Raw genomic sequence first — 26178 nt, 5'->3', positions numbered from 1 at the left:
CCTATCAACGAAGGAAGAGTCCACACACCCTGTACCCCCTATCAATAACTTACCCTGCCCCTCACCTCTGAACCCCACCCCCCTCACCTCTCCCTATCAACGAAGGAAGAGTCCACACACCCTGTACCCCTCATCAATAACTTACCCTGCCCCTCACCTCTGAACCCCACCCCCCTCACCTCTCCCTATCAATGAAGGAAGAGTCCACACACCCTGTACCCCCTATCAATAACTTACCCCCACCCCCTCACCTCTCCCTACCAACGAAGGAAGAGTCCACTCACCCTGTACCCCCTATCAATAACTTACCCCCCCCCCACCTCTCCCTACCAACGAAGGAAGAGTCCACACACCCTGTCCCCCCTATCAATAACTTACCCTGCCCCTCACCTCTGAACCCCCACACCCCCTCCCTCACCTCTCCCTATCAACGAAGGAAAAGTCCACTCACCCTGTGCCCCCTATCAATAACTTACCCTGCCCCTCTACGAAGGAAGAGTCCACTCACCCTGTCGCCCCCATAGAGGGAGAGCTCGGCATCGTCCATGGTGTCGGTGTTGGTGAATCTGATGGAGGACTGGATGAGCGACACGTACTGCAGCTTCCACAGCTCGATGTCTCCCTCCAGGGCTGCCGCCCGACTGGTTGGACACACCGCCCCACATCCACACATCACCATCACGGCACAGTATATATATATGATAGTCAGTCGTGTCCGACTATGACCATCAGAACAGCAGAGGAGGCAATTGCTGTTCCGACTATTTGGGCTAGAATTTGATTACAGTGGAGAGTGTCTTGCCCAAGTTACATCCCCCACTCTCTCGGCCAAGAGGTGTTTTAGGACAGTCGGCGTTGGGGATGGTTCCCAAAGGCCAACTAGCCGACAAAGCTGCAGCACTACGATCCAGTGCAATTTTGCCTCCTGGTTTGAGAGTCATAGTCCTTAACAAAAGACTAAGCTGTAAATGATTTCCCATTGACTGGAGAAACCATTGATAATACAGCTCTCACTTTGCTGTTGGCCCAAATGTAAGCTTAAGTCAATCTCTCATGTATAAACCGAGACCTAGTAAAAGCCATTGATTTACAAGCTGTCAACAATTAACAACGAACTAGCAGTCATCAACGGAACTTCACAGGTTGGGCGCAAATTGGTCACAGACTGCGATGCCGTCTTAGGTCCAGATTTGTTAACTTAGGCGCTAATAACAGGCCTTCCATCGATGGAGTGGTTGTTTTGTGTTGACCACAGGAGTCTTTTGTCTTCTCAAACTAGGAAGCAAGATTGCACTGGCTCTTACTGCTGCATCCTTGGGAGCTAGTTGGCCTTTGGAAACCATCCCACACTGACTGCCCAAAAACCCTCATGGCCGATAGCCTTGGACTTTCAGTCTGAGGGTCCTGATACAGCCCTGTGCGGTCGGCTGGACTATGAGCAACAAGAACAGGAACAAACAACAGGGTCCCGCCTGGGTTCGAATCTCTGTAACGGCGCTTGGTGGGTAAGAGGGTGGGGTGCGGTTGTCGGAATCAGTGGTCAGAGTTCTGGATTCTCACCTGAGCTTTCCTGAGTTCGATCCCCGTGGCATCAGATGGGTTCTGGGCGGAGGTCTTTCCGATCTCCCAGGTCAACATAATGTGCAGACCTGCTAGTGCCTGAACCCCCTTCGTGTGTGTATCTATACGCACGCAGAAGATCAATACGATCAAATACGCACGTTATAAAGCCTGTAATCCATGTCAGCGTTCGGTGGATTAGGAAAACAAAGAACACACCCAGCATGCACTCTGCCTAAAACGGAGTATGGCTGCCTAAATAGTCGGGCTGGGTAAATAAGCAAAACGATCATGCACGTGGAATGTTACATATGGAAGGTTAAAGGACCTTTTTCACACACACTCACACACATACACCCCACACCATACAACCAAATCCCCACCAACCAACCCAATCCCCCTTCCATCCAGGCCTCTCACCATCGCCGCACCCCCACCCACCCGCTCCCCTGCCACACCCACAACAACACAAGACAACTGACCCGTTCTGATCTTTTATCTTGGACAGCTCCTGTGACCGCAGACGGGCCAATCGCCGAACCTCCTCGTTGAGAAACCGGTTCTGGTTCTGCAGGATCCGGATCCTCTCCTGTAGCTCCCGTGATGCCTGGCTGGCCCTGTCACAGTGTATTTGTATTTATATTTATATTTGTATTTGTATTTCTTTTTATCACAACAGATTTCTCTGTGTGAAATTCGGGCTGCTCTCCCCAGGGAGAGCGCGTCGCTACACTACAGCGCCATCCGTTTTTTTTTAAATTTTTTTTCCTGCGTGCAGTTTTATTTGTTTTTTTCCTATCAAAGTGGATTTTTCTACAGAATTTTGCCAAGAACAACCCTTTTGTTGCCGTGGGTTCTTTTACGTGCGCCAAGTGCATGCTGGACACGGGAGCTCGGTTTATTATCTCATCCGAATGACTAGCGTCCAGACCACCACTCAAGGTCTAGTGTAGGGGGAGAAAATGTCTGCGGCTGAGCCGTGATTCGAACCAGCGCGCTCAGATTCTCTCGCTTCCTAGGCGGACGCGTTACCTCTAGGCCATCACTCCACTGTGGATTGCACCGTCAGTGTGTGTGTGTGTGTGTGTGAGGGAGGGGAGGAGGGGGTGGGTGGGTGCGTGGATGTGTGTGTGGGGGAGGGGGGTTGTGTGTGTTACGTGTGTTTGGGGGGGTGCGGCGAGGGTGGATGTGTGTGTGTGTGTGTGTAGGCAAAGGGAGGACGGGGTGGCGTGAATAGGCACCATCATCATCATCATCATCACCACCATCACTTACATCGACGTCGTCACAACCATCATCAACATATAAAAAGATTGACTCTGAGTTGTAATTTATACAGTATGTACAAACACACACACACACACACACACACACACACACGCACACACATCACGCACACACACACACACACACCCACGCACGCACACACACACACATACACACACACACACCACACACACACACACACACACACACACACACACACACACACACACACACACACACACACACAGTGTACTGCTCAAGCCTTGGAAATGAACGACTGGGAGGAAAAAAGGCACAGTACCCGTCTGCCACATGGACTTTTTAAGCAAATGACAAAGTACCAAAGTGCCGCTGATCCCTTAGTAGTTTAGTTTGCTTTGATTATGTTATTTCCTTTCTGTTCAATTTTATTTGTTTTGCACCATTTTTGTTTTGATTTGTACCTACTATGTCGACGGGCGCAATAGCCGAGTGGTTTTAAGCGTTGGACTTTCAATCTGAGGGTCCCGGGTTCGAATCACGGCGACGGCGCCTGGTGGGTAAAGAGTGGTGATTTTTCCGATCTCCCAGCTCAACATATGCGCAGACCTGCTAAGCGCCTGAACCCCCTTCGTGTGTATACGCAAGCAGAAGATCAAATACGCACGTTAAAGATCCTGTAATCCATGTCAGCGATCGGTGGGTTGTGGAAACAAGAACAAACCCAGCAAACACTCCCCCGAAAGTGGAGTATGGCTGCCTACATGGCGGGGGTAAGAACGGTCATACACGTAAAAAAAAAATTTTAAAAAAAGCCCACTCGTGTACATACGAGTGAACGTGGGAGTTGCAACTCACGAACACAGAAGAAGAAGAAGAAGAAGAAGTACCTACTATGTCACCAGAGCTTTACAGCTAATGATATTAAACATTTCAGTGTTCAGTTCTCTGTGTGTCACAGTCTACACATACCGTCTCTTGCTGTCGTAAGTGTTCAGTTCTCTCTGTGTCACAGTCTACACATACCGTCTCTTGCTGTCGTAAGTGTTTAGTTCTCTCTGTGTGTCACAGTCTACACATACCGTCTCTTGCTGTCATAAGTGTTCAGTTCTCTCTGTGTCACAGTCTACACATACCGTCTCTTGCTGTCATAAGTGTTCAGTTCTCTCTGTGTCACAGTCTACACATACCGTCTCTTGCTGTCATAAGTGTTCAGTTCTCTCTGTGTCACAGTCTACACGTACCGTCTCTTGCTGTCATAAGTGTTTAGTTCTCTCTAAGTCACAGTCTACACATACCGTCTCTTGCTGTCATAAGTGTTCAGTTCTCTCTAAGTCACAGTCTACACATACCGTCTCTTGCTGTCATAAGTGTTCAGTTCTCTTTAAGTCACAGTCTACACATACCGTCTCTTGCTGTCATAAGTGTTCAGTTCTCTTTAAGTCACAGTCTACACATACCGTCTCTTGCTGTCATAAGTGTTCAGTTCTCTGTGTGTCACAGTCTACACATACCGTCTCTTGCTGTCATAAGTGTTCAGTTCTCTGTGTGTCACAGTCTACACATACCGTCTCTTGCTGTCATAAGTGTTCAGTTCTCTCTGTGTGTCACAGTCTACACATACCGTCTCTTGCTGTCATAAGTGTTTAGTTCTCTCTGTGTCACAGTCTACACATACCGTCTCTTGCTGTCATAAGAGTTTAGTTCTCTGTGTGTCACAGTCTACACATACCGTCTCTTGCTGTCATAAGTGTTTAGTTCTCTCTGTGTCACAGTCTACACATACCGTCTCTTGCTGTCATAAGAGTTTAGTTCTCTGTGTGTCACAGTCTACACATACCGTCTCTTGCTGTCATAAGTGTTTAGTTCTCTCTGTGTCACAGTCTACACGTACCGTCTCTTGCTGTCATAAGTGTTTAGTTCTCTGTGTGTCACAGTCTACACATACCGTCTCTTGCTGTCATAAGTGTTCAGTTCTCTCTGTGTCACAGTCTACACATACCGTCTCTTGCTGTCATAAGTGTTCAGTTCTCTCTGTGTCACAGTCTACACATACCGTCTCTTGCTGTCATAAGTGTTCAGTTCTCTGTGTGTCACAGTCTACACATACCGTCTCTTGCTGTCATAAGTGTTGAGTTCTCTCTGTGTCACAGTCTACACATACCGTCTCTTGCTGTCATAAGTGTTCAGTTCTCTGTGTGTCACAGTCTACACATACCGTCTCTTGCTGTCATAAGTGTTCAGTTCTCTCTGTGTCACAGTCTACACATACCGTCTCTTGCTGTCATAAGTGTTTAGTTCTCTCTGTGTCACAGTCTACACATACCGTCTCTTGCTGTCATAAGTGTTCAGTTCTCTGTGTGTCACAGTCTACACATACCGTCTCTTGCTGTCATAAGTGTTCAGTTCTCTCTGTGTGTCACAGTCTACACATACCGTCTCTTGCTGTCATAAGTGTTCAGTTCTCTCTGTGTCACAGTCTACACATACCGTCTCTTGCTGTCATAAGTGTTCAGTTCTCTGTGTGTCACAGTCTACACATACCGTCTCTTGCTGTCATAAGTGTTCAGTTCTCTGTGTGTCACAGTCTACACATACCGTCTCTTGCTGTCAGAAGTGTTCAGTTCTCTGTGTGTCACAGTCTACACATACCGTCTCTTGCTGTCATAAGTGTTCAGTTCTCTCTGTGTGTCACAGTCTACACATACCGTCTCTTGCTGTCATAAGTGTTCAGTTCTCTGTGTGTCACAGTCTACACATACCGTCTCTTGCTGTCATAAGTGTTCAGTTCTCTCTGTGTCACAGTCTACACATACCGTCTCTTGCTGTCATAAGTGTTCAGTTCTCTCTGTGTCACAGTCTACACATACCGTCTCTTGCTGTCATAAGTGTTCAGTTCTCTCTGTGTCACAGTCTACACATACCGTCTCTTGCTGTCATAAGTGTTTAGTTCTCTGTGTGTCACAGTCTACACGTACCGTCTCTTGCTGTCATAAGTGTTTAGTTCTCTGTGTGTCACAGTCTACACATACCGTCTCTTGCTGTCATAAGTGTTTAGTTCTCTCTGTGTCACAGTCTACACATACCGTCTCTTGCTGTCATAAGTGTTTAGTTCTCTCTGTGTGTCACAGTCTACACATACCGTCTCTTGCTGTCATAAGTGTTCAGTGCTCTGTGTGTCACAGTCTACACGTACCGTCTCTTGCTGTCATAAGCCATGTCGGATCCTCCAAGCTTGCCCAGCTTTTCGTCCAGGTCCAAGATGATCTCATCCTTCTGCTTCAAGATGTCCTGGAAGCACGTCTGCCGGTTCATCGCCTTGGCCAGCTGGCACTTGCTGCTTCTGCTCACGTGCACACACGCGCGCGCACACACACACACATACACATATAAGCACGCGCGGCGCCATTACACGCGCACACGCACGCATTCACACTCACGCATATAAACACAAGCGCACACAGTCACATACGGACTCATACAGACACACACACACACACACACAGACAGAGGCAAACACATAGGACACACACACACACACACACACACACACACACACACACACACACACACACACACACATACCATCATCATCATCATCACCATCACTATCCCAACCATCATCATCATCATCATCATCATCATCATCATCATCATCATCATCATAACCGTTGATGTCTTTATCATCATAACCGTCCTTTCACACCATCATTTGCTCCGTCACAATCACGTATCATTCTCGCAATCATCGTCGTCATCGTCATCGTCATCGTCATCAGTACTGTCAACATTATCATCATAACTGTTTTCGTTTCATGGGTCACTGTCATTGTTGGAACCATTCTTATGGTCATCATCTGCTGCGTTTTTTCATTTTGGTGTTATTCATCAGTATCGTTTCATGGCTATGTTCAAATGAGTTATCATCATTCTCGGCATCCTAAGCTTCTAACTAAATGTCTTCAGTACCAACAGGAAAGGAAGATTCAGTGAAAGAAAGAGAGAAAGAAGATTATATATATAATCGTGGTCAATCCCAAGTTGTTTTTTTTAAACTGGACACCGCACCATGACCTGTTGGGCTCACTGGATGAAGCAAGTTATGCAATAATAGAATAAAATATTAAATCCACGCCCGCATGTCTTTGTATTTACATAATGCATAATGGAATGGAAAACACACACACACACACACACACACACACACACATATTTGTGTGTGGGGTGGGTGCTGGTGGTTTAAAAACCTCTCCATGTGTCATTTGGTCCACAGCCACTCCGAAGGAGAGGAGTTCTGTGTGCACAGTCACGACAACGTCTTTGCTGGTCATAACGTGTTTATCTCTGTGTTGTCACGTTCTACACAAACCGTACTTTCTGCATAGGTTTAGTTCTCGGATTACATCTAACATAGTCTTTGCTGTCTATAGTTTATTCTCTGTTGTCACATTAAATACCGTCTCTTGCTGTCATAAGTGTTCAGTCTCATGTGGCACAGTCTACACGTACGTCCTGCTGTCAAACGCCATGTCGGATCTCAAGCTGCCAGTTCGTCCAGGATCAAGAAGAGACCCTCTCCAAGAATGTCTGGAAGACGTCTGCGGTTCTCGCTTGGGCTGCACTGTGCTTTGCTCAGTGACCAGCGGCGCGCACACACACATACACTTAAGCAGCGCGGGCGTCCATTACCCGCACGCTCGAATTCACATCACGATATAAACACAACGAACGTACATACGGACTCATACAGACACAGACACATACACAGAGAGGCAAACACATAGGACACACACATTAAACACCACACACACACACACACACACACACACACACATACATCTCATCGTCATCACACACTATCCCAATCATCATCACATCATCACATCATCATCATCATCATAAACGTGATGTCTTTGTCATCATAACGTCTTCAGCACATCATTGCTCGTACAATCACGTATCATTTGCAATCATCGCGTCATGTCATCGTCCGTGCATCAGTACTGTCGACAGTATCCAGACTGTTTCGTTTCACGGTCATGTCATGTTGGAACCTCTATGGTCACTCTGCTGCGTTTTATTGGTGTATCATCAGTATCGTTCAGGCTATGTTAATGAGATATACATCTCGCACCTAACTTCAACAAATGTCTTCAGTACACAGGAAAGGAACGTTCAGTGAACAAAGAGAGAAAGAAGATTATATAATACACACACACACACACACACACACACTCCGCAACGTCAAACCACTCACATGAGCTCTTTCTCAAGTTCCTGCACTCTTGAGGCCAAATCAGTGTTGTCGCCCTTGTCGATGGCCGAATCTGTCGAAACTGACAAGGAACTGGCAACACACACACACACACACACACACAGAGAGAGAGAGAGAGAGAGAGAGAGAGAGAGAGAGAGAGAGAGAGAGAGAGAGGGGTAAATAAGCAGGTAGAGAAACCATCACAGGACATACTTCCTCTGTGTGTGTGAGTGCGTTTCACAAATCAAATATTACAATAAAGAAAGAACAGTTCTCAAGAAAATTCAAATAACATGGATTACAGATATAGGCATGCAGCTTGTTAATAAAGCTTTTTAACTAGCGTATCCAAAAAACTGATGCTTGATTTCCTCATTTCCTTAAGATTTCCAAACACACACACACACACACACACACACACACACACACACCTTCCCATGCTCGATGGGTCCACCGTGGCCGCGGTTCCCTCCCCTGCCTCACCCCTCTCCCCCTCACCACCACCGCCACCAGGGCCCCCTCCCGATGACGTCACCCCCTCCTGATGACGTAACGCTTCCTCCGCAATGACGTCATCGCTGTCCGCGGTGCTGCCGCTGCTCGAGTGGTCCACGGAGGGGAGAGGGGTGGGGTGGCTTTGGGGGTGGGGGTAAGCGTTGCTGCTGTTGTGGTACATGGTCTGGGGGCGGGGACGGTGCTGGGGGCGGTGGTGGTGGTGGTGGTGGTGCCTCTGCAGGAGTTCTGTCCCCTCCATGCTGACGGAGAGCTGGCGGGAGAAGGAGGAGAAGGGCTCCCCGTGGTGGGACTCTGTCGTCAGCACACACACACATCGTACAGACACGGACAGACACACATCGTACACACATCGTACACACACACACACACACACACACACACACACACACACATCGTACAGACACGGACAGACAGACACACACACATATACATCGTACACACACACACACACACACACACATGCACGCACAACGTGCACACACACACACACACACACACACATGAACAAAACACACACATGAACGCACGCACACACACACACACACACACACACACACACACACACACACACACGAACATACTTATCAACACATAAACGGACAGACGCGCGACAGAGCCGGAGAGAGACACAGAGAGAGACGAATAGAACAGACAGACAGACAGAAACAGAGATAGAGACAGACACAAAAAGACACAGAGAGAGACACACACACACACAGAGAGAAGGGAATGCAGAAGTTACTGACACATCACAATGCTCACGTGAATACACACACATCAGATATGGAACACACACTCTTCTTCTTTTCTGTTTCTTCTTCTGCGTTCGTGGGCTGCAACTCCCACGTTCACTCGCATACACACGAGTGGGCTTTTACGTGTATGACCGTTCTTTACCCCGCCATGTAGGCAGCCATACTCCGTTTTCTGGGGTGTGCATGCTGGGTATGTTCTTGTTTCCATAACCCACCGAACGCTGACATGGATTACGGGATCTTTAACGTGCGTATTTGATCTTCTGCATGCATATACACACGAAGGGGGTTCAGGCACTAGCAGGTCTGCACATATGTTGACCTGGGAGATCGTAAAAATCTCCACCCTTCACCCACCAGGCGCCGTCACCGTGATTCGAACCCGGGACCCGCAGATTGACAGTCCAACGCTTTAACCACTTGGCTATTGCGCCCGTCGGAACACACACTCAACGTGATTATTATTATCATTATCATTATCATTATTATTTTATTTTATTTTATTTTATTTTATTTTCTCAAGGTCTGACTAAGCGCGTTGGGTTACGCTGCTGGTCAGGCATCTGCTTGGCAGATGTGGTGTAAGCGTATATGGATTTGTCCGAACGCAGTGACGCCTCCTTGAGCTACTGAAACTGAAACTGAAACTGATGAGTAAAAAAACCAAAGTACAAGACATCTCTGAGTTTACACAAAGCTGATGATAATATGACTGTAGAAATGTGAGCTGACAAAGGGATAGCGAGAACATTACCACAGAACTCGCTGCACAAAGAACTTCACTAACACAACAGTAAAATGACTGGAAACAAACTCCGCAACGCAGAATTTATCCCACACAGCTGTCTGCTGTTTATTCTATTTTATTTTATTTTTTTAGTTACATTATTATTATTATTTAGTTAGTTAGTTAGTTATTTTATTTTATGCTATTTTGTACGCTTATAGTTGACTTCATCAAGTTTTGCGCCTTATACATATTATCATTAGTAGTAGTAGTTCTTTTTTTTATGAATTTTTCTTTTTTTTTCTTTTTTTTGTGAATTTTTCTTTTTTTTATGAATTTATCTCTTTTTTCTCAAGGCCTGACTAAGCGCGTTGGGTTACGCTGCTGGTCAGGGCATCTGCTTGGCAGATGTGGTGTAGCGTATATGGATTTGTCCGACCGCAGTGACGCCTCCTTGAGCTACTGAAACTGAAACTGATGAGTAAAAAAACCAAAGTACAAGACATCTCTGAGTTTACACAAAGCTGATGATAATATGACTGTAGAAATGTGAGCTGACAAAGGGATAGCGAGAACATTACCACAGAACTCGCTGCACAAAGAACTTCACTAACACAACAGTAAAATGACTGGAAACAAACTCCGCAACGCAGAATTTATCCCACACAGCTGTCTGCTGTTTATTTTATTCTATTTTATTTTATTTTTCAATTACATTATTATTATTTAGTTACTTAGTTATTTAGTTAGTTATTTTATTCTACGTTATTTTGTACGCTTATAGTTGATTTCATCAAGTTTTTGCGTCTTATACATATTGTTATTATTAGTAGTAGTTCTTTTTTTTTATGAATTTATCTCTCTTTTTTTCTTTTTTTTAAAATGAATTTATCTCTTTTTTTTTCTCTTTTTTTCTCAAGGCCTGACTAAGCGCGTTGGGTTACGCTGCTGGTCAGGCATCTGTGGTGTAGCGTATATGGATTTGTCCGAACGCAGTGACGCCTCCTTCAGCTACTGAAACTGAAACTGTCTGCTGCAGAATCCACCAACTTTAAAACACACAATTCATCGGTTTCAGTTTCAGTTTCTCAAGGAGCCGTCACTGCGTTCGAACAAATCCATATACGCTACACCACATCTGCTAGGCAGATGCCTGACCAGCAGCGTAACCCAACGTGCTGGTCAGTCCTGAAGTGCACGCATGTATATTCTGTGTACCTATCAGAGTGGATTTCTTCTACAGAATTTTGCAGTGGCGTCTTTTTTTCAGTGCGCTAAGTGCGTGCTGCACACGGGACCTCGGTTTATCGTCTCATACGAAAGACTAGACGCTCAGTTTGATTTTTTTTTCCAGTCAAAACTTGGGAGAAAGGGCCAGAGAAAGGATTCGAACCCAGACCCTCACGGACACTGTGATGGCAGGTGAGCGTCTTAACCATTCTGCCACCTTCTTCCGTGACTCCATGACACACAATTCATCGTCAGCAGAACTGTGCACTGATCACCACAGGACTCTGGATACTGCTGAATTCATCACAACACAACTATGGACAGTAGAAATCACCCCTATATTTCTCAACACTCCGTAATTCAACAAAATAGAACCCATATAACTAAGCATTCAGCAGTTACAGTAGAACTCATCCCTATATTTCTCAACACTCCACAATTCATCACAATAGAACCCACATAACTGTGCATTCAACAGTTACAGTAGAAATCACCCCTATATTACTCAACACTCTGTAATTCAACAAAATAGAACCCATATAATTGTGCATTCAGCAGTTACAGTAGAACTCATCCCTATATTACTCAACACTCCATAATTCAACACAACAGAACCCACATAATTGTGCATTCAGCAGTTACAGTAGAACTCATCCCTATATTACTCAACACTCCATAATTCATCACAATAGAACCCACATAACTGTGCATTCAGCAGTTACAGTAGAACTCATCCCTATATTACTCAACACTCCATAATTCAACACAACAGAACCCACTAACTGAGCATTCAGCAGTTACAGTAAAACTCATCCCTATATTACTCAACACTCCATAATTCAACACAACAGAACCCACTAACTGAGCATTCAGCAGTTACAGTAAAACTCATCCCTATATTACTCAACACTCCATAATTCAACACAATACAACCCACATAACTGAGCATTCAGCAGTTACAGTAGAACTCATCCCTATATTACTCAACACTCCATAATTCAACACAATACAACCCACATAACTGAGCATTCAGCAGTTACAGTAGAACTCATCCCTATATTACTCAACACTCCATAATTCAACACAACAGAACCCACATAACTGAGCATTGAGCAGTTACAGTAGAACTCATCCCTATATTACTCAACACTTCATAATTCAACACAATACAACCCACATAACTGAGCATTCAGCAGTTACAGCAGAACTCATCCCTATATTACTCAACACTCCACAATTCAACACAATAGAACCCATATAACTAAGCATTCAGCAGTCACAGTAGAACTCATCCCTATATTTCTCAACACTCCACAATTCATCACAATAGAACCCAAATAACGAAGTATTTAGCAGTTACTGCAGAACTCATCCCTATATTACTTAACACTCAATAATTCAACTCAACAGAACCGACATAACGAAGTATTCAGTAGTTACAGTAGAACTCATCCCAATATTACTCAACACTCCACAATTCAACACAATAGAACCCACATAACTGTGCACTCAGCAGTTACAGCAAAACCCAACCCAATATTACTCAACACTCCATAATTCACCACAACAGAACCCACATAACGAAACATTCAGCAGTGTACTCCACAAGTCAAATATTCCACCAACGAAAATCCAAAACACCATCGTGGGTTCAATTCAAATCGAATCAAGCCATCACGATCAATGATAGCAGTCCAAACGACCGCTTCACATAAAGTGCTGAATAATCGAATCACTACTGAAGCACACACACACACACACACACACACACACACACACACACACACACACACACACAAACCACACACACACACACACACACACACACAACACACACACACACACACACACACACAAACCACACACACACACACACAACACACACACACACACACACACACACAAACCACACACACACACACACACACACACACACAAACCACACACACACACACACATACAAACCACACACACACACACACACACACACACAAACACACTTTATAACATATGCATGGTCATGCACCTATCCCCGGTCGAACCACCACCTGTCCAACCCCCCCCTCCCCACCCCCTCCTTCATCCTTCCCAAAACCTAACCCCCCAAACCCCCAGCCATCCCCCCTCACCCCCCCCCCCTCCCCGCCAAAAACAAACAACCACCACCACCAAACCAACAACAACAACAACAAAAAACCAAACAAACCAACATCACCTCAGCAATTCTAAAATTTTGTACGAAAGGCATTTAAACGAATTCTATACATTAGACTTGTAATTTGTCTTGAATGTGCTGCTGGTGTCAAATTTAGAAAAAAAATGTTTGGGATTAGCTGCATTCTTTGTGTTTACACAACATTGGTAATAATGATTATTTGAATCTATATAAGTAATTTCTTAAATCGATTTCTAGATACATTTTCTATACAACTAATGCATTCATGTAAATCTAATCAGGTGTGACTGGGAAGCTGACTCAGGTTGGAGAAGGTTAAAACTGCGAAAGGAGAAAATCAGGTCCCGCCTTCCTATACCGATCGATCCTTGGACACAGTGGACATAAATTTACTGCCCTTGCGGCTGTACAGGGCTATGGGACATTTGACCTAAATGCACGGACATTGACATGCTGCACCACAAGATCACATAAGCTGCCTCGAAAGCCATACTTTTTTTTTTTTTTTTTTTACATTCTATGCTGGTGTAACAGTTGGCTGAATGGTTGCCAGTATAAAATCTTGTGAGTAACGTTTCGTGAACTGCTCACTTCTCTCTTTGTCTCTGTCTCTTTTGTGTGTGTGTGTGTGTGTGTGTGTGTGTGTGTGTGTGTGGTTATGTATGCAGGTGTATTGGTCGATGGCCTTTACGATTAAAACTCTCTCTCTCTCTCTCTCTCTCTCTCTCTCTCTCTCTCTCTCCGCCCTAATGTGATCTTTTTTCTTACACTTGATATTTGCATTTTGGACGTGTTTTTCTTCTTTTTTTTTTTTTTTTGTTTTTGTTTTGTTTTGTTTATTCAGGGCTGGGTGAAAAAAAGCATATGTATTTGATTATCTCATTACCCTGGTAAAATAAAATTTCGTTTTGCTTCGTTTCTCTATCACACACACACACACACACACACACACACACACACACACACACACACACACACACACACACGCTATGTGCATGAGGAATGATCAACCGTCTGTACAGAATTTTGAGCATAAATGGAATCAACAATCAATATCAAGATTTTCGAACATGCATAAGAATTCCGAGCAGCTTCTGAACACACACACACACACACACACACACACACACACACACACGCACATATATATATATATATATATATATATATATATATATATATATCCGGTGTTCAAAACAAAATAGAAGTGCATCATCGTCAACAATAAGTATCATGTTGCCTACGGATACGGACACTCTTCATGGTATCAAATCGACACAGGATGATTTAACTTTCAGATAAGAAGGATTAAAAATATATATATATATTGGACTGAGAAATACCAAAGGATCGTGCACATAGTGAGTGAAACAAAACGAAACAAGAAAGAGAACAACAACCCAATTAGCATAAGAAAAGCCCGGGAGTAAAATGAAAAAAATTGGACGGGTACGAACTGCTTGCCACAAAAAGAAAGCACTCTTTTGAACAGAAATCAGGTGACAAAACAGCAGCATCACCGAGTGAAACAACCAACCCTTTCAAAGTCACACAGAATATATACCCCCCCCCCACCCCTCCCCCCCTCCCCCCCACCACACCACACTTTCTCTGACGATACTATCACATAACGAAATCATCCCCAACAACAAACGGTCACACATGTTAAAGCACATTCTCAGAAGCGAGTGAAAGGTGGGAGATGAAGGCCACGAATGCAGAAACTGAGAGAAAAGAGACTCCCCTAAAGACAGTGAACACGCTGTGTGTGAAACCCGAGAATTGAACCCAGTGCCAAAGAACATTCATCTGACCCCTCGATGGCTGGAAAGACCGACTAGGAACGAAACATCGCGGAATCTCAATTCCAATATATATATATATATATATATATATATATATATATATATATATATATATATATATATATATATATATGTGTGTGTGTGTGTGTGTGTGTGTGTGTGTGTGTGTGTATACACCTTCAAATAAGTTCTTCAGTACACGATTCCATTTTGTTTGACTGAACCATTTGCTATGATTTTGTAATGAATATATAGTCACTATACCCAACTAAAAAAAAGGCCGTGGCCATTCTTGAATACATTATCCGTATCCATCTCTCTCTCTCTCTCTCTCTCTCTCTCTCTCTCAAACTCCTGTCTCCAGTGAGCCTGAAAATATCCACGATCAAGTGTAGAACACCATCGTCACAAACCAATGACAAATCACCTTTCCCTCAGAAAAATTAGAAGAATAAAAAAAATATATATATATACACACATGAACACAATACCCAAAACAGATACTATCAAACCACCTCACAGACAGAAAGGCACCATCTCTCTCTACCCCTGACTATACTTAGTGCTCCAACAACAACAATACAGAGTTCTGCCAAACGAAATAAAGACGCGGAAAAAAAAGTAGATAAAAGCAGCAATTCCTTAAGCCAGCTTAAACATTACCTATGTGCTAACGATGCTGTAGTGCCTAGCTATTACTACTATGGTAAACGGAAGGAACAAATCATTCACTGTCGACTTCGTCTAGGGATTAGTGACTTAAGAGAAGATATGTTCAACAGACATTTAATAAACGACCCACTTTGTGCTTGTGGCACTGCAAGCGAAACTGCTGAACATTATTTATTATTTTGTCAAGACTTTCATATGGCTCGGGCAAACACAATCTTAAATTTATCTCCAAACTACATTCACGTTAAAATTCTGTTGCATGGAGATCCTGTTCTCCAAAATCATACAAATATATTCATATTTCAAACTGTCCACCAGTTTATCTCCGATTCAAATAGATTTTAGCTTAGAAAGTATTGTGAAGAAAGAATACAACATGATTCTATTCGTAAAATATATGTTGAATTTTTTGACTGACCAAATATTCAAGGTGAATGGATTGGCCAATGATCTGTTAGAATTTCTCCTCTCCCCTCTGTTCCCTCTCCTCCACCACCTTACCCTCCATTCTTCTAAATTTTCTTCTTCTTCTTCGTGTTTTTCTTCTATTAGGCCAATTACTTTGGTGATAACAAATTTAATCTCATGTTAATATTGATATTAGCATTATTTTACTATATTATGTACTGTTTGTTTATTGATATTAGCATTATTTTACTATATTATGTACTGTTTGTTTATTTGTTTTATTTCATCATTACATTAATTACTGTTTATGCATGTTATTTCATACAAGTCATAATATGGTTCATCTGCCGTCATGATAAAATTGAAGTGCAACGTTGTGAGCACAGTATAAGCTTTAAGCTTGTTGATGCTCTTTTGTCATTCAATGCATTGTAATCATGTGTATTGTTGAATAATTAAAGTTTATTTAAACCAAAACCTTTTTTAAAAAAAAAAAATCCCTTGGAAATGAAAAGAAATAAAACGTAATGAACGCAAAGCGGAAAACGAAATTCTGTAAATCAGAAAGCAACCAAAACCATGCACTTCCTCCTTTCACATGAAACGTATAAACCCATGCAGAATATTTCGAGTATGTTTTCATGATGTAAGTACTCAAATAACATAATGAGCTTATAATCTTTAGACCTTTTCTAGCCTGGTCGAACCATCTAATCTTTCTTTCTTTCTTTTTTTTTAAATACCCAGCTGTGATACAACTGACTCATACAGTACATCTTATCCATAAACATGTTCGAATCAGATAAATGAACAGGAACAGAATTTTTGACTCACTTGTGTAAACAAAGTGAGTATGTTTTAACCCGGTGTTCGGTTGTCTGTGTGTGTGTGTGTGTGTGTGTGTGTGTGTCCGTGTGTCTGTGTGTCCGTGGTAAACTTTAACATTGACATTTTCTCTGCAAATACTTTGTCAGTTGACACCAAATTTGGCATAAAAATAGGAAAAATTCAGTTCTTTCCAGTCATCTTGTTTAAAACAATATTGCACCTCTGGGATGGGCACAAAAAATAAAAAATGAAGCCTAATTATATGCAAACTGCATTTACTGTTATATTCATATTTTTTGTATTCTCTAAACTTGGCGCTTTGATCTGATATTCTGACCCAACAACAAGAGCAGTCATTATTATCATTTATGTTCAAACAGGAACTTCTTTTGCTAAGCATGGAATTTTTATTTATTTTTTGCAAACGTTTTGGTACAGATAGTAAAAAAAAAGGGAAATTACTCTGTAACTAATGCTAGGGGACTTAATTTATCACAAGTGAGTCTTGAAGGCCTTGCCTCTCTTGTTTAGTTTCCACTGAACCCGAGCTTTAGTCGAGGTCTCAGGGATACAACAACCGTGAGATGCACGGCGCTGACATTCATTGCTGTGTCAAACATGACCATGCAGATGCAGACTGAACTGAACAATCAACTGCTTCTCCCCCCCCCCCAACCCCCCCACTCCCCCAGAACAAAGAAGACAAAGGAGGAGAAGAAAGGAAACAGACAGAAAGAAAGCAAAGAAAGAAGGGAAGAAAGGACAAGCTACATGTGCTGTACTCAGGGAGGGAGGGGGACAAAGAGAGATGGGGAGACAGCCAGAGAAACGAAAAGAGAGAAAGAGACAGAGATACACACACATACACAGAGAGAGACAGAGACAGAGAGACAGAGATACACACACACATACAGAGAGAGAGCGAGAGCGAGAAAGAGACAGAGAGATACACACACACATACAGAGAGAGAGAGAGCGAGAGCGAGAGAGACAGAGACAGAGAGACACACACATACAGAGAGAGAGAGAGAGAGAGAGAGAAAGAGACAGACACAGACACAGAGAGGCATAGAGAGACAGAGACAGAAACAGAAAGAGACAGATACACACACACATACATATATATATAGAGAGAGACAGACAGACAGACAGAGACAGAGAGACAGAGACAGAGAGATACACACATACACACACATACAGAGAGAGAGAGAGAGCGAGAGAAAGAAAGGGAGAAAGAAAGAAAGAAAGAGAGAAAGAGACATACATACAGACAGACAGACAGACACACACACACACACAGAGAGAGAGAGAGAGAGAGAGAGAGAGAGAGAGAGAGAGTTCTGTCAACGTAACCAGCCGACAACCATGTGATCTCTCTTAAAATTAATCCAACTCAAGCTGAGCACGTGACTCTGATCCAAGCTCAAGGCCATGCCAATCCATACTGATCAATAGATTTTCTTTAAGTTACATGAACCCGGCCCCCATTGAACACCGATCCGTGTTTTACGCTGTTTTGCTGTTGACAGGACAGCTAATCTCAACACGGGGGGGGGGGGGGGGGGGGGGTCTGAGGTCTGAACAATTTCAAACCGTTATCATCGCATCTATACTCACAAAAGGGGAAATTCACCTGAGGGTCATCCATGTCAGAATATAGGCCTTTATACAAATTTTTTTAAAAAGTCATGGATCAGAATGCACCCGTCGTTTCTTCTATATTTAATAATGATAATAATAATAATGGTATTTATTGCGCTGAATCTTTTTTTAGCGCTGAATCTTGTGCAGAGACAAATCAAAGCGCTAAAGTATCATAAATGTTACTCCAGTAGGTCCGTTTCTGCTATACTTTTAAGAAACCTAAACGCTACTCCAGTAGCTTTGTTTCATCTGTATCATAAGTACCATAAAAGTTACTCCAAAAGCTTTTTTTTTCTTCTAAAGATAGTGGTATTCCTGACTTTGTCCAAACACTTTGTGCGCAAAACTCAAATAATCCAAAACAGGAAACAAAATGAAGCAGGAATGGAAACAGAGCGTAACATAACAGAAGAGAACAAATTGTAACAAAAGTAAAATCAGAATTGAACCTAAAAGCCCGTCAATTACACCGCTCAAGGATCAAGCCCCCATGCCCTCCTCCGCCTCCCTGTGATTGGTCAAACGTGACGATAAAGTGCCACCCCCCCTGGCGGGTCAGAACCACAAAAAAAAGAGTCACGGTACCTTCAAACACAGGGGGCAGAGAGCGAGATCTGTCCGACTTCTCCAAGTGACCTTCAGGTTCAACCAATAGGAGTACGAGTTAGACAGTCACGACGTGGCAACACTGTGGTACATGTCCCGGTATGAAGATGATGGTTGTGATGATAATGAAGACTACTGAAAGACTGTTGTAAGACGTTGACGACTACTACTACTACTACTACCACCACCACTACTATAATTACTGCTACTACTGCAAGCATACACACACAAAATAAAATTAGCAGAAACTGGCAGATATTCTTTTTTCTCCTGTTTCTTTATCTGCCTAAATGTCTGTGTATGTTCAGCAACAGCAAGTAGGTGTCTGTTGAATACTCTCTAACGATAGACTGTGGGCCACTGTTGTGAATGATACAGAATCCACATTAAATTCAACTCCAGGCGAACTACAAGCACCACGGTGCTTATATCTGACAACTGCACGGCATCCCCTTGTTGGTGTTGAGGGGGGTGGAGGTGGGTTAAATGGTGACTGTGGGCGTGGTTGGTGGTGGGTTAAATGATGACTGTGGGCGTGGTTGTGGTGGGTTAAATGATGACTGTGGGCGTGGTTGTGGTGGGTTAAATGGTGACTGTGGGCGTGGTTGTGGTGGGTTAAATGGTGACTGTGGGCGTGGTTGTGGTGGGTTAAATGGTGACTGTGGGCGTGGTTGGTGGTGGGTTAAATGATGACTGTGGGCGTGGTTGGTGGTGGGTTAAATGATGACTGTGGGCGTGGTTGGTGGTGGGTTAAATGATGACTGTGGGCGTGGTTGTGGTGGGTTAAATGATGACTGTGGGCGTGGTTGGTGATGGGTTAAATGATGACTGTGGGCGTGGTTGTGGTGGATTAAATGATGACTGTGGGCGTGGTTGGTGGTGGGTTAAATGATGACTGTGGGCGTGGTTGTGGTGGGTTAAATGATGACTGTGGGCGTGGTTGGTGGTGGGTTAAATGATGACTGTGGGCGTGGTTGGTGGTGGGTTAAATGATGACTGTGGGCGTGGTTGGTGGTGGGTCAAATGACTGTGGGCGTGGTTGTGGTGGGTTAAATGATGACTGTGGGCGTGGTTGTGGTGGGTTAAATGATGACTGTGGGCGTGGTTGGTGGTGGGTTAAATGATGACTGTGGGCGTGGCTGGTGGTGGGTTAAATGATGACTGTGGGCGTGGCTGGTGGTGCTGGCAGTGGTGGTGAACGCACAGACAACTCTTTGAGAAACTGGAATAAAACTAAACGATATATTGACCACAACAAAACAAAAATCCCTTTGCTCAGGACTTATGTCTTGGACGAGGTTTGTAAGGGGGTAGTAGGGCGGCCAGCTTTTAGAGTTGATCGGTTTGAATTATGGGCGACTCATTTCTAGAGCTGATTAGTATCAATTACGGGCGACTCACTTTCAGAGTTCATTAGTATGAATCATGAAGGAATCACTTCAAGAGTTAAGCAAGAATCATGAAGGACTCATTTTTAAAGTTGACAGTACCAATCAAGAAGGGCCCACTTTTAGACTCGATAGTATACTCACTTTTAGAGACAGAGGTGCCAGCATCGAAGGTCTCCCCCAGACGACTCAGCTGCTGCCGACGGAGCTGCGGAGACATGCCGTCGCCCAGGCTGGTGGTGTCGTTGGCGGAGTTGCCGTCGTTGTGTCCTTGCAGGGACCGGGAGGCGGTGAGAGGACGGTGCCCCCCCTCCCGCACCACTGATACGTCGGAGGAGCTCTGTGGTGCCAGGGAAGGAAGGAAGGAAGAAAAAAAGGGAAAAAGGAAGGCGTTAGTGAAGGAAGGAAGGATGGGAGGGAGGATGGAGGAAGGAAAGAAAGAAGTCAGTGAAAGAATGAATCGAAGAATGAAAGAAGTAAAGAAGGAAGGAAAGAAAGGAGTCAGTGAAGGAAAGAAGGTGGGGAGGAGGGAGGAAGGAAGGAAGGTGGGGAGGGAGGAAGGGAAGGAAGGAAGGAAGGAAGGAATAAAAGGAGGGAGGAAGGGGAGTAAGGAAGGGAGGATGGAAGGAATTAGTGAAGGAAAGAAGGAAGGTATAAAAGAGTTAGTAAATGAAGGAAGGAAGAAAGGAGGGAGTCCTAGAAGGAAGGAAGGAAGGAAGAAGTCAAAGAAGGTTTGGGTGTGAGTGAGGTGAGGTGAGGTTGGGGTTTTTTCTGTCTGTGTCTGCCTCTCATTCTCTCTCTTCTTCCACGTTCCTCTGTTCACTCACTCTCTCACTCTGTCTCTTTCTCCTCTCTTTGTGTCTGTTTGTTTCTCTCTTTCTCTACTCTAACCCCCTCTCTCTCTCCGTTTCTTTCTCTCACTAATTCGATCACACACTCACTCACTCGTACGCCATTTGTTTTTCTCTCACTCACTCACTCACTCATCCACTCACTTTCTCTCTTTCACCACTCTCTCTCTCTCTCTCTCATTCACTCACTCACTATATGATTCATATATGTCTCTCTCTCTCTCTCCCTCATCCCCCCCCCTCTCTCTCTCTCTCAGTATGTTATCATTTCTCCTGATTCCTCAATATTGCACTGAACCATTAGGGCAAGATGATAAAAAAAACATCATTGAATCAACTGCATACATCATAGAATTATTCGAAAAATATTAAGATGTACACACACCTAAACCAATCAATCGATCAATGATTCAATCAATGAAATGTAACCAACTACTAAATCAATAAACAGCATTCACATTATTATTATTATTATTATCATTATTATCATTAGTAGTAGTAGTAGTAATAGTAGTATCATTCACTATTATTGTCATTAATATATTCATAATCATATTCATCGTTTTGTTGTTATCATTATCATTACTACCAGTACTACTACATTGATTAGTATGTATTAGTTTACAAGGTTCATTATCAGTGCCAGTTAATATGCTTGTTTTTCTTCTTTTGTTGTTGTTGAAATTTATCAAAAACGAAAATGCGCCGAAAGACAATCTCAGTAATCTATGACCTCAAGAGAATCAAACTGGTTTTCCTTTAATAATCCTCTCCTTCCTTTTCCCTAAAAATAATTTTTCCATTTTTTTTTCTTTCTTTTTTTTTTTTTTTTTTTTTACAACCAATAAAACACCTGCATGGAAAGCAGTCTGATGGCGCGGCAGCCAGCCAATCACAGGATGTCTTACATAGGTCAGAAGGCGGGAAATGGTTGAGGAGGGGAACAGTACTGACTGGCTCAGGCCACAGAGAGAACGAAACTGCACGGTCAGTGAATGCAATCAACGTGGCCTTGCTGAACAAGAGGCCCAACACTGAGCTTATATCACAGACTGACATAAGTTTACATTTGGGCCAACAGCAAAGTGAGAGCTGTATTATCAAAGGTTTCTCCAGTCAATGGGAAATCATTTACAGCTTAGTCTTTTGTGAAGGACTATGACTCTCAAACTAGGAGGCAAAATTGCACTGGCTCTTGGTGCTGCAGCCTTGTGGGCTAGTTGGCCTTTGAGAACCATCCCAACGCCGACTGTCCTAAAAACCCTCATGGCCGAGAGAGTGGGGATGTAACTTGGGCAAGACACTCTCCACTATAATCAAATTCTAGCCCATATAGTCGGAACAGCAGTTGCCTCCTCTGCTGTTCTGATGGTCATAGTCGGACACGACTGACTATCACACTGAACAAGAACCACTAAGTCAAACCTTCAGTGACAGGCTAATGTTCGTCCGCTGTGTGTGTGTGTGTTATTATTATTATTATTATTATTATTATTATTATTATTTATTCATTTGAAATATGTTGGGCTAACATATACTGGCTGTTGAAAAAAAAGAAAAGTAATGACGGTAAAAAGGAAAGAAATATGAATATATGTCAAAAAAAAGGAGAGAAAAAGGAAGAAAAACTGTTCATGAATAGTTAATCTACTCCATGTAACATCATACATAAAGTATGAATAATACAAACTACCACAGCAAAAACAGCACGTGACAACAAGAACTATAAAAAAAAAACCCAGACACTTCCCGATATTCCTTTCTAACTAACCCACCTCCCCTTCCCCCCCCCACACACACAGACAGGGCGTGTGTGTTTTTTATGTGTGTATGTGAGGCATCGACAACAAACAGTGGATACAAAGCTACAAGAGGCTACACACGTGACGTGAAAGGTCACAAAATAGCACAATAAAAGTGAAAAGTCATAAAAGGATATCGAGGTGAAAGGTCACGATAATACACCGATTACATAAAAGCAAACTGTAACTGTTGAAATATCACAATAGTACACCGATTACATAAAAGCAAACTGTAATTCTTGAAATATCACAATAGTACACCGATTACATAAAAGAAACCTGCAATTCTAGCAGTAGGATAAAAAAAAATTTAAAAGAAAAAAAGAAAAGAAAATTACACAACATGAATCAAACAACAATCATGTACAATAACTTCTGCTCTATTAAGTTAAACAAAAACACACAATTTCATGTGAAGAAAAATGACAGTAGCAATAAACAGCAGCAGCAACAACAAGAACAGCAGCAACAGCAGCAGCAATAGAACAAAACCACAACAAAAGCAAAATACCAACTACAAGAAGAACGATAGAAGCTTTAAAAAAAAAACAGACGAACCAACGTCAATGCGGTCTCCCTTGCTATGTTTTCCTGGTTAGAAAAGCAGACCCACTCAGAACGCCGACTGTCACGAATCACAGAACCCGGGCTGAGTGACCGAGAATAGACACCTAGGCAGCCAGGGATTCCGCGTTCAAGTTCTGGGGAGTGACCAGGAATTTGGTCCCCCCTCATCCCACCCCCCACCCCCCTACCCCACCTCCCTCCTCCCCCTTCCACTGTCTCTGCTGATGGACTTTGTGTGGTGTTTGAGGTCAAGACCATTCATGTGCCATGCTCGCTTAATTAAAACATTACGTTCTGAAACTAACAACTCTACCCATTGATAGGGCGCTTGTCAGAATTTCAGTTGAGTGCGCGATGAAGCGCGCTCGCTAAGCCAGTGTGATGACGTGTTTCAATTATAGTATTCCTCTTATTGCACAAGCATCGCCTGTCTTGTTAGGCATAGTATATCTCTACGTAAGTTTGATTTTTTTTTTTTTTTTTTAATCATTCGGTCAGTAATCATGGGGAACGAAACTGGTGAGTCTTTCCCAAAGCGAAACACGTATTGATTACCTTCGTGACGATAATAGTGTGTGCTCTTGTGCAGGACTTTCGAGGGGCTTGCAGTTACCTTTCTCGCAATATCTGTATATGAGATAAACTTTCAAAAACTTGTAGTGATTAGCCAATTTTCCTTTTCCACATTAATTCAAGTGTCGTGTGTATTGGCTATTGTTCACGTAGCTATACTTTTGGCAATATCCACTTTATTTCAAATCATGAGGTTGATCCTTACAAACTTGAGGTCGGAACTAGCTTACCAAAAGTTCTAGGAATAGATAATCACAATAAACAAACAAAAAGCTAACTTCATTTCGTATGGCCACTCATCTCCGCCACCAGATATCATTATTATGTTCATCGTAACATCATCACATAGTTTTATTCCAGTGCCCATGGTGTACATGGACACAACACTCACGCTTCAACCAGTAAACGTTTAAACCTGACAACTCTCACAATGGAAATGGGGCTGGGGTGGAGAAAGAGATGTCTGGTACAATAAGAAAAGTGGGGTGGGGAAAAAGAGCATGGAAGGGAAGGGGGGGTGGAGGGAGGGAGGGAGGGAGGGAGGGGAGGGACAGGAAAGAGTTGACAGAGACACGCCCCCACCACCACCACCCTTCTCCAGTCCCGGACTGGGGCTGCTCTACACACAAGCAGGGCCCCATCAGTACCGCACGAGGCGTTGATGCTACGATTCCTAAGCGCTTCCAGCACTAGAAGACACGCTGTTCCCGGATACAGTGCGGGAATGTCTCTCACCTGCAGCTGAAGTCCGCTCGAAAAGCAGCACGGCATGGGGTACAGAAGCAAAGGTGTGTGCGTAACTCTTCGCCACCGAGTACCAAGGTGTGTACGTATCACTTCGCCACCCGGTACTAAAGTGTGTAAGGTGTGTACATAACTTTGCAACCCAGTACCAAGGTGTGTACATAACTTTGCCACCCAGTAACAAGGTGTGTATATAACTCTTTGCCACCCAGTAACAAGGTGTGTACATAACTTTGCCACCCAGTAACAAGGTGTGTACATAACTCTTTGCCACCCAGTAACAAGGTGTGTACATAACTCTTTGCCACCCAGTAACAAGGTGTGTATATAACTTTGCCACCCAGTAACAAGGTGTGTATATAACTTTGCCACCCAGTAACAAGGTGTGTACATAACTCTTTGCCACCCAGTAACAAGGTGTGTACATAATTTTGCCACCCAGTAACAAGGTGTGTATATAACTTTGCCACCCAGTAACAAGGTGTGTATATAACTTTGCCACCCAGTAACAAGGTGTGTATATAACTTTGCCACCCAGTAACAAGGTGTGTACATAATTTTGCCCCCCAGTAACAAGGTGTGTACATAACTCTTTGCCACCCAGTAACAAGGTAAACTCTTTGCCACCCAGTAACAAGGTAAACTCTTTGCCACCCAGTAACAAGGTGTGTACATAACTCTTTGCCACCCAGTACCAAGGTGTGTACATAACTTTTCGCCACCCAGTAACAAGGTGTGTACATAACTCTTCGAAGACCACCCCGTACCAAGGTGTGTACATAACTCACCCATTACCAAGGTGTGTATATGACACTTCGCCACCC

The 26178-nt window shown here is 43.4% G+C and overlaps 1 protein-coding gene across 1 annotated transcript in view; it reads right to left on the bottom strand.

Moving 5' to 3' along the window:
- LOC143289420 (uncharacterized) overlaps positions 1 to 26178 on the bottom strand; it is a 203836-nt gene that overhangs the window by 99639 nt on the left and 78019 nt on the right. Inside the window, exons 6-12 of the mRNA XM_076598383.1 lie at positions 20962 to 21157; positions 19409 to 19459; positions 8494 to 8869; positions 8063 to 8152; positions 6002 to 6148; positions 2043 to 2177; positions 509 to 641 (exon numbers count right to left, since the gene is read on the bottom strand). Of these exons, the coding sequence (XP_076454498.1) occupies positions 509 to 641; positions 2043 to 2177; positions 6002 to 6148; positions 8063 to 8152; positions 8494 to 8869; positions 19409 to 19459; positions 20962 to 21157 (1128 nt within the window). The remainder of the gene's footprint in view (positions 1 to 508; positions 642 to 2042; positions 2178 to 6001; positions 6149 to 8062; positions 8153 to 8493; positions 8870 to 19408; positions 19460 to 20961; positions 21158 to 26178) is intronic.

The sequence above is a fragment of the Babylonia areolata genome, chromosome 14 (assembly GCF_041734735.1).
Source record: "Babylonia areolata isolate BAREFJ2019XMU chromosome 14, ASM4173473v1, whole genome shotgun sequence".
Classification (NCBI taxonomy): Eukaryota; Metazoa; Mollusca; class Gastropoda; order Neogastropoda; family Buccinidae; genus Babylonia; species Babylonia areolata.
Note: the sequence above shows the minus strand (reverse complement) of the source record. Positions and strands in the feature narration are given on the sequence as shown.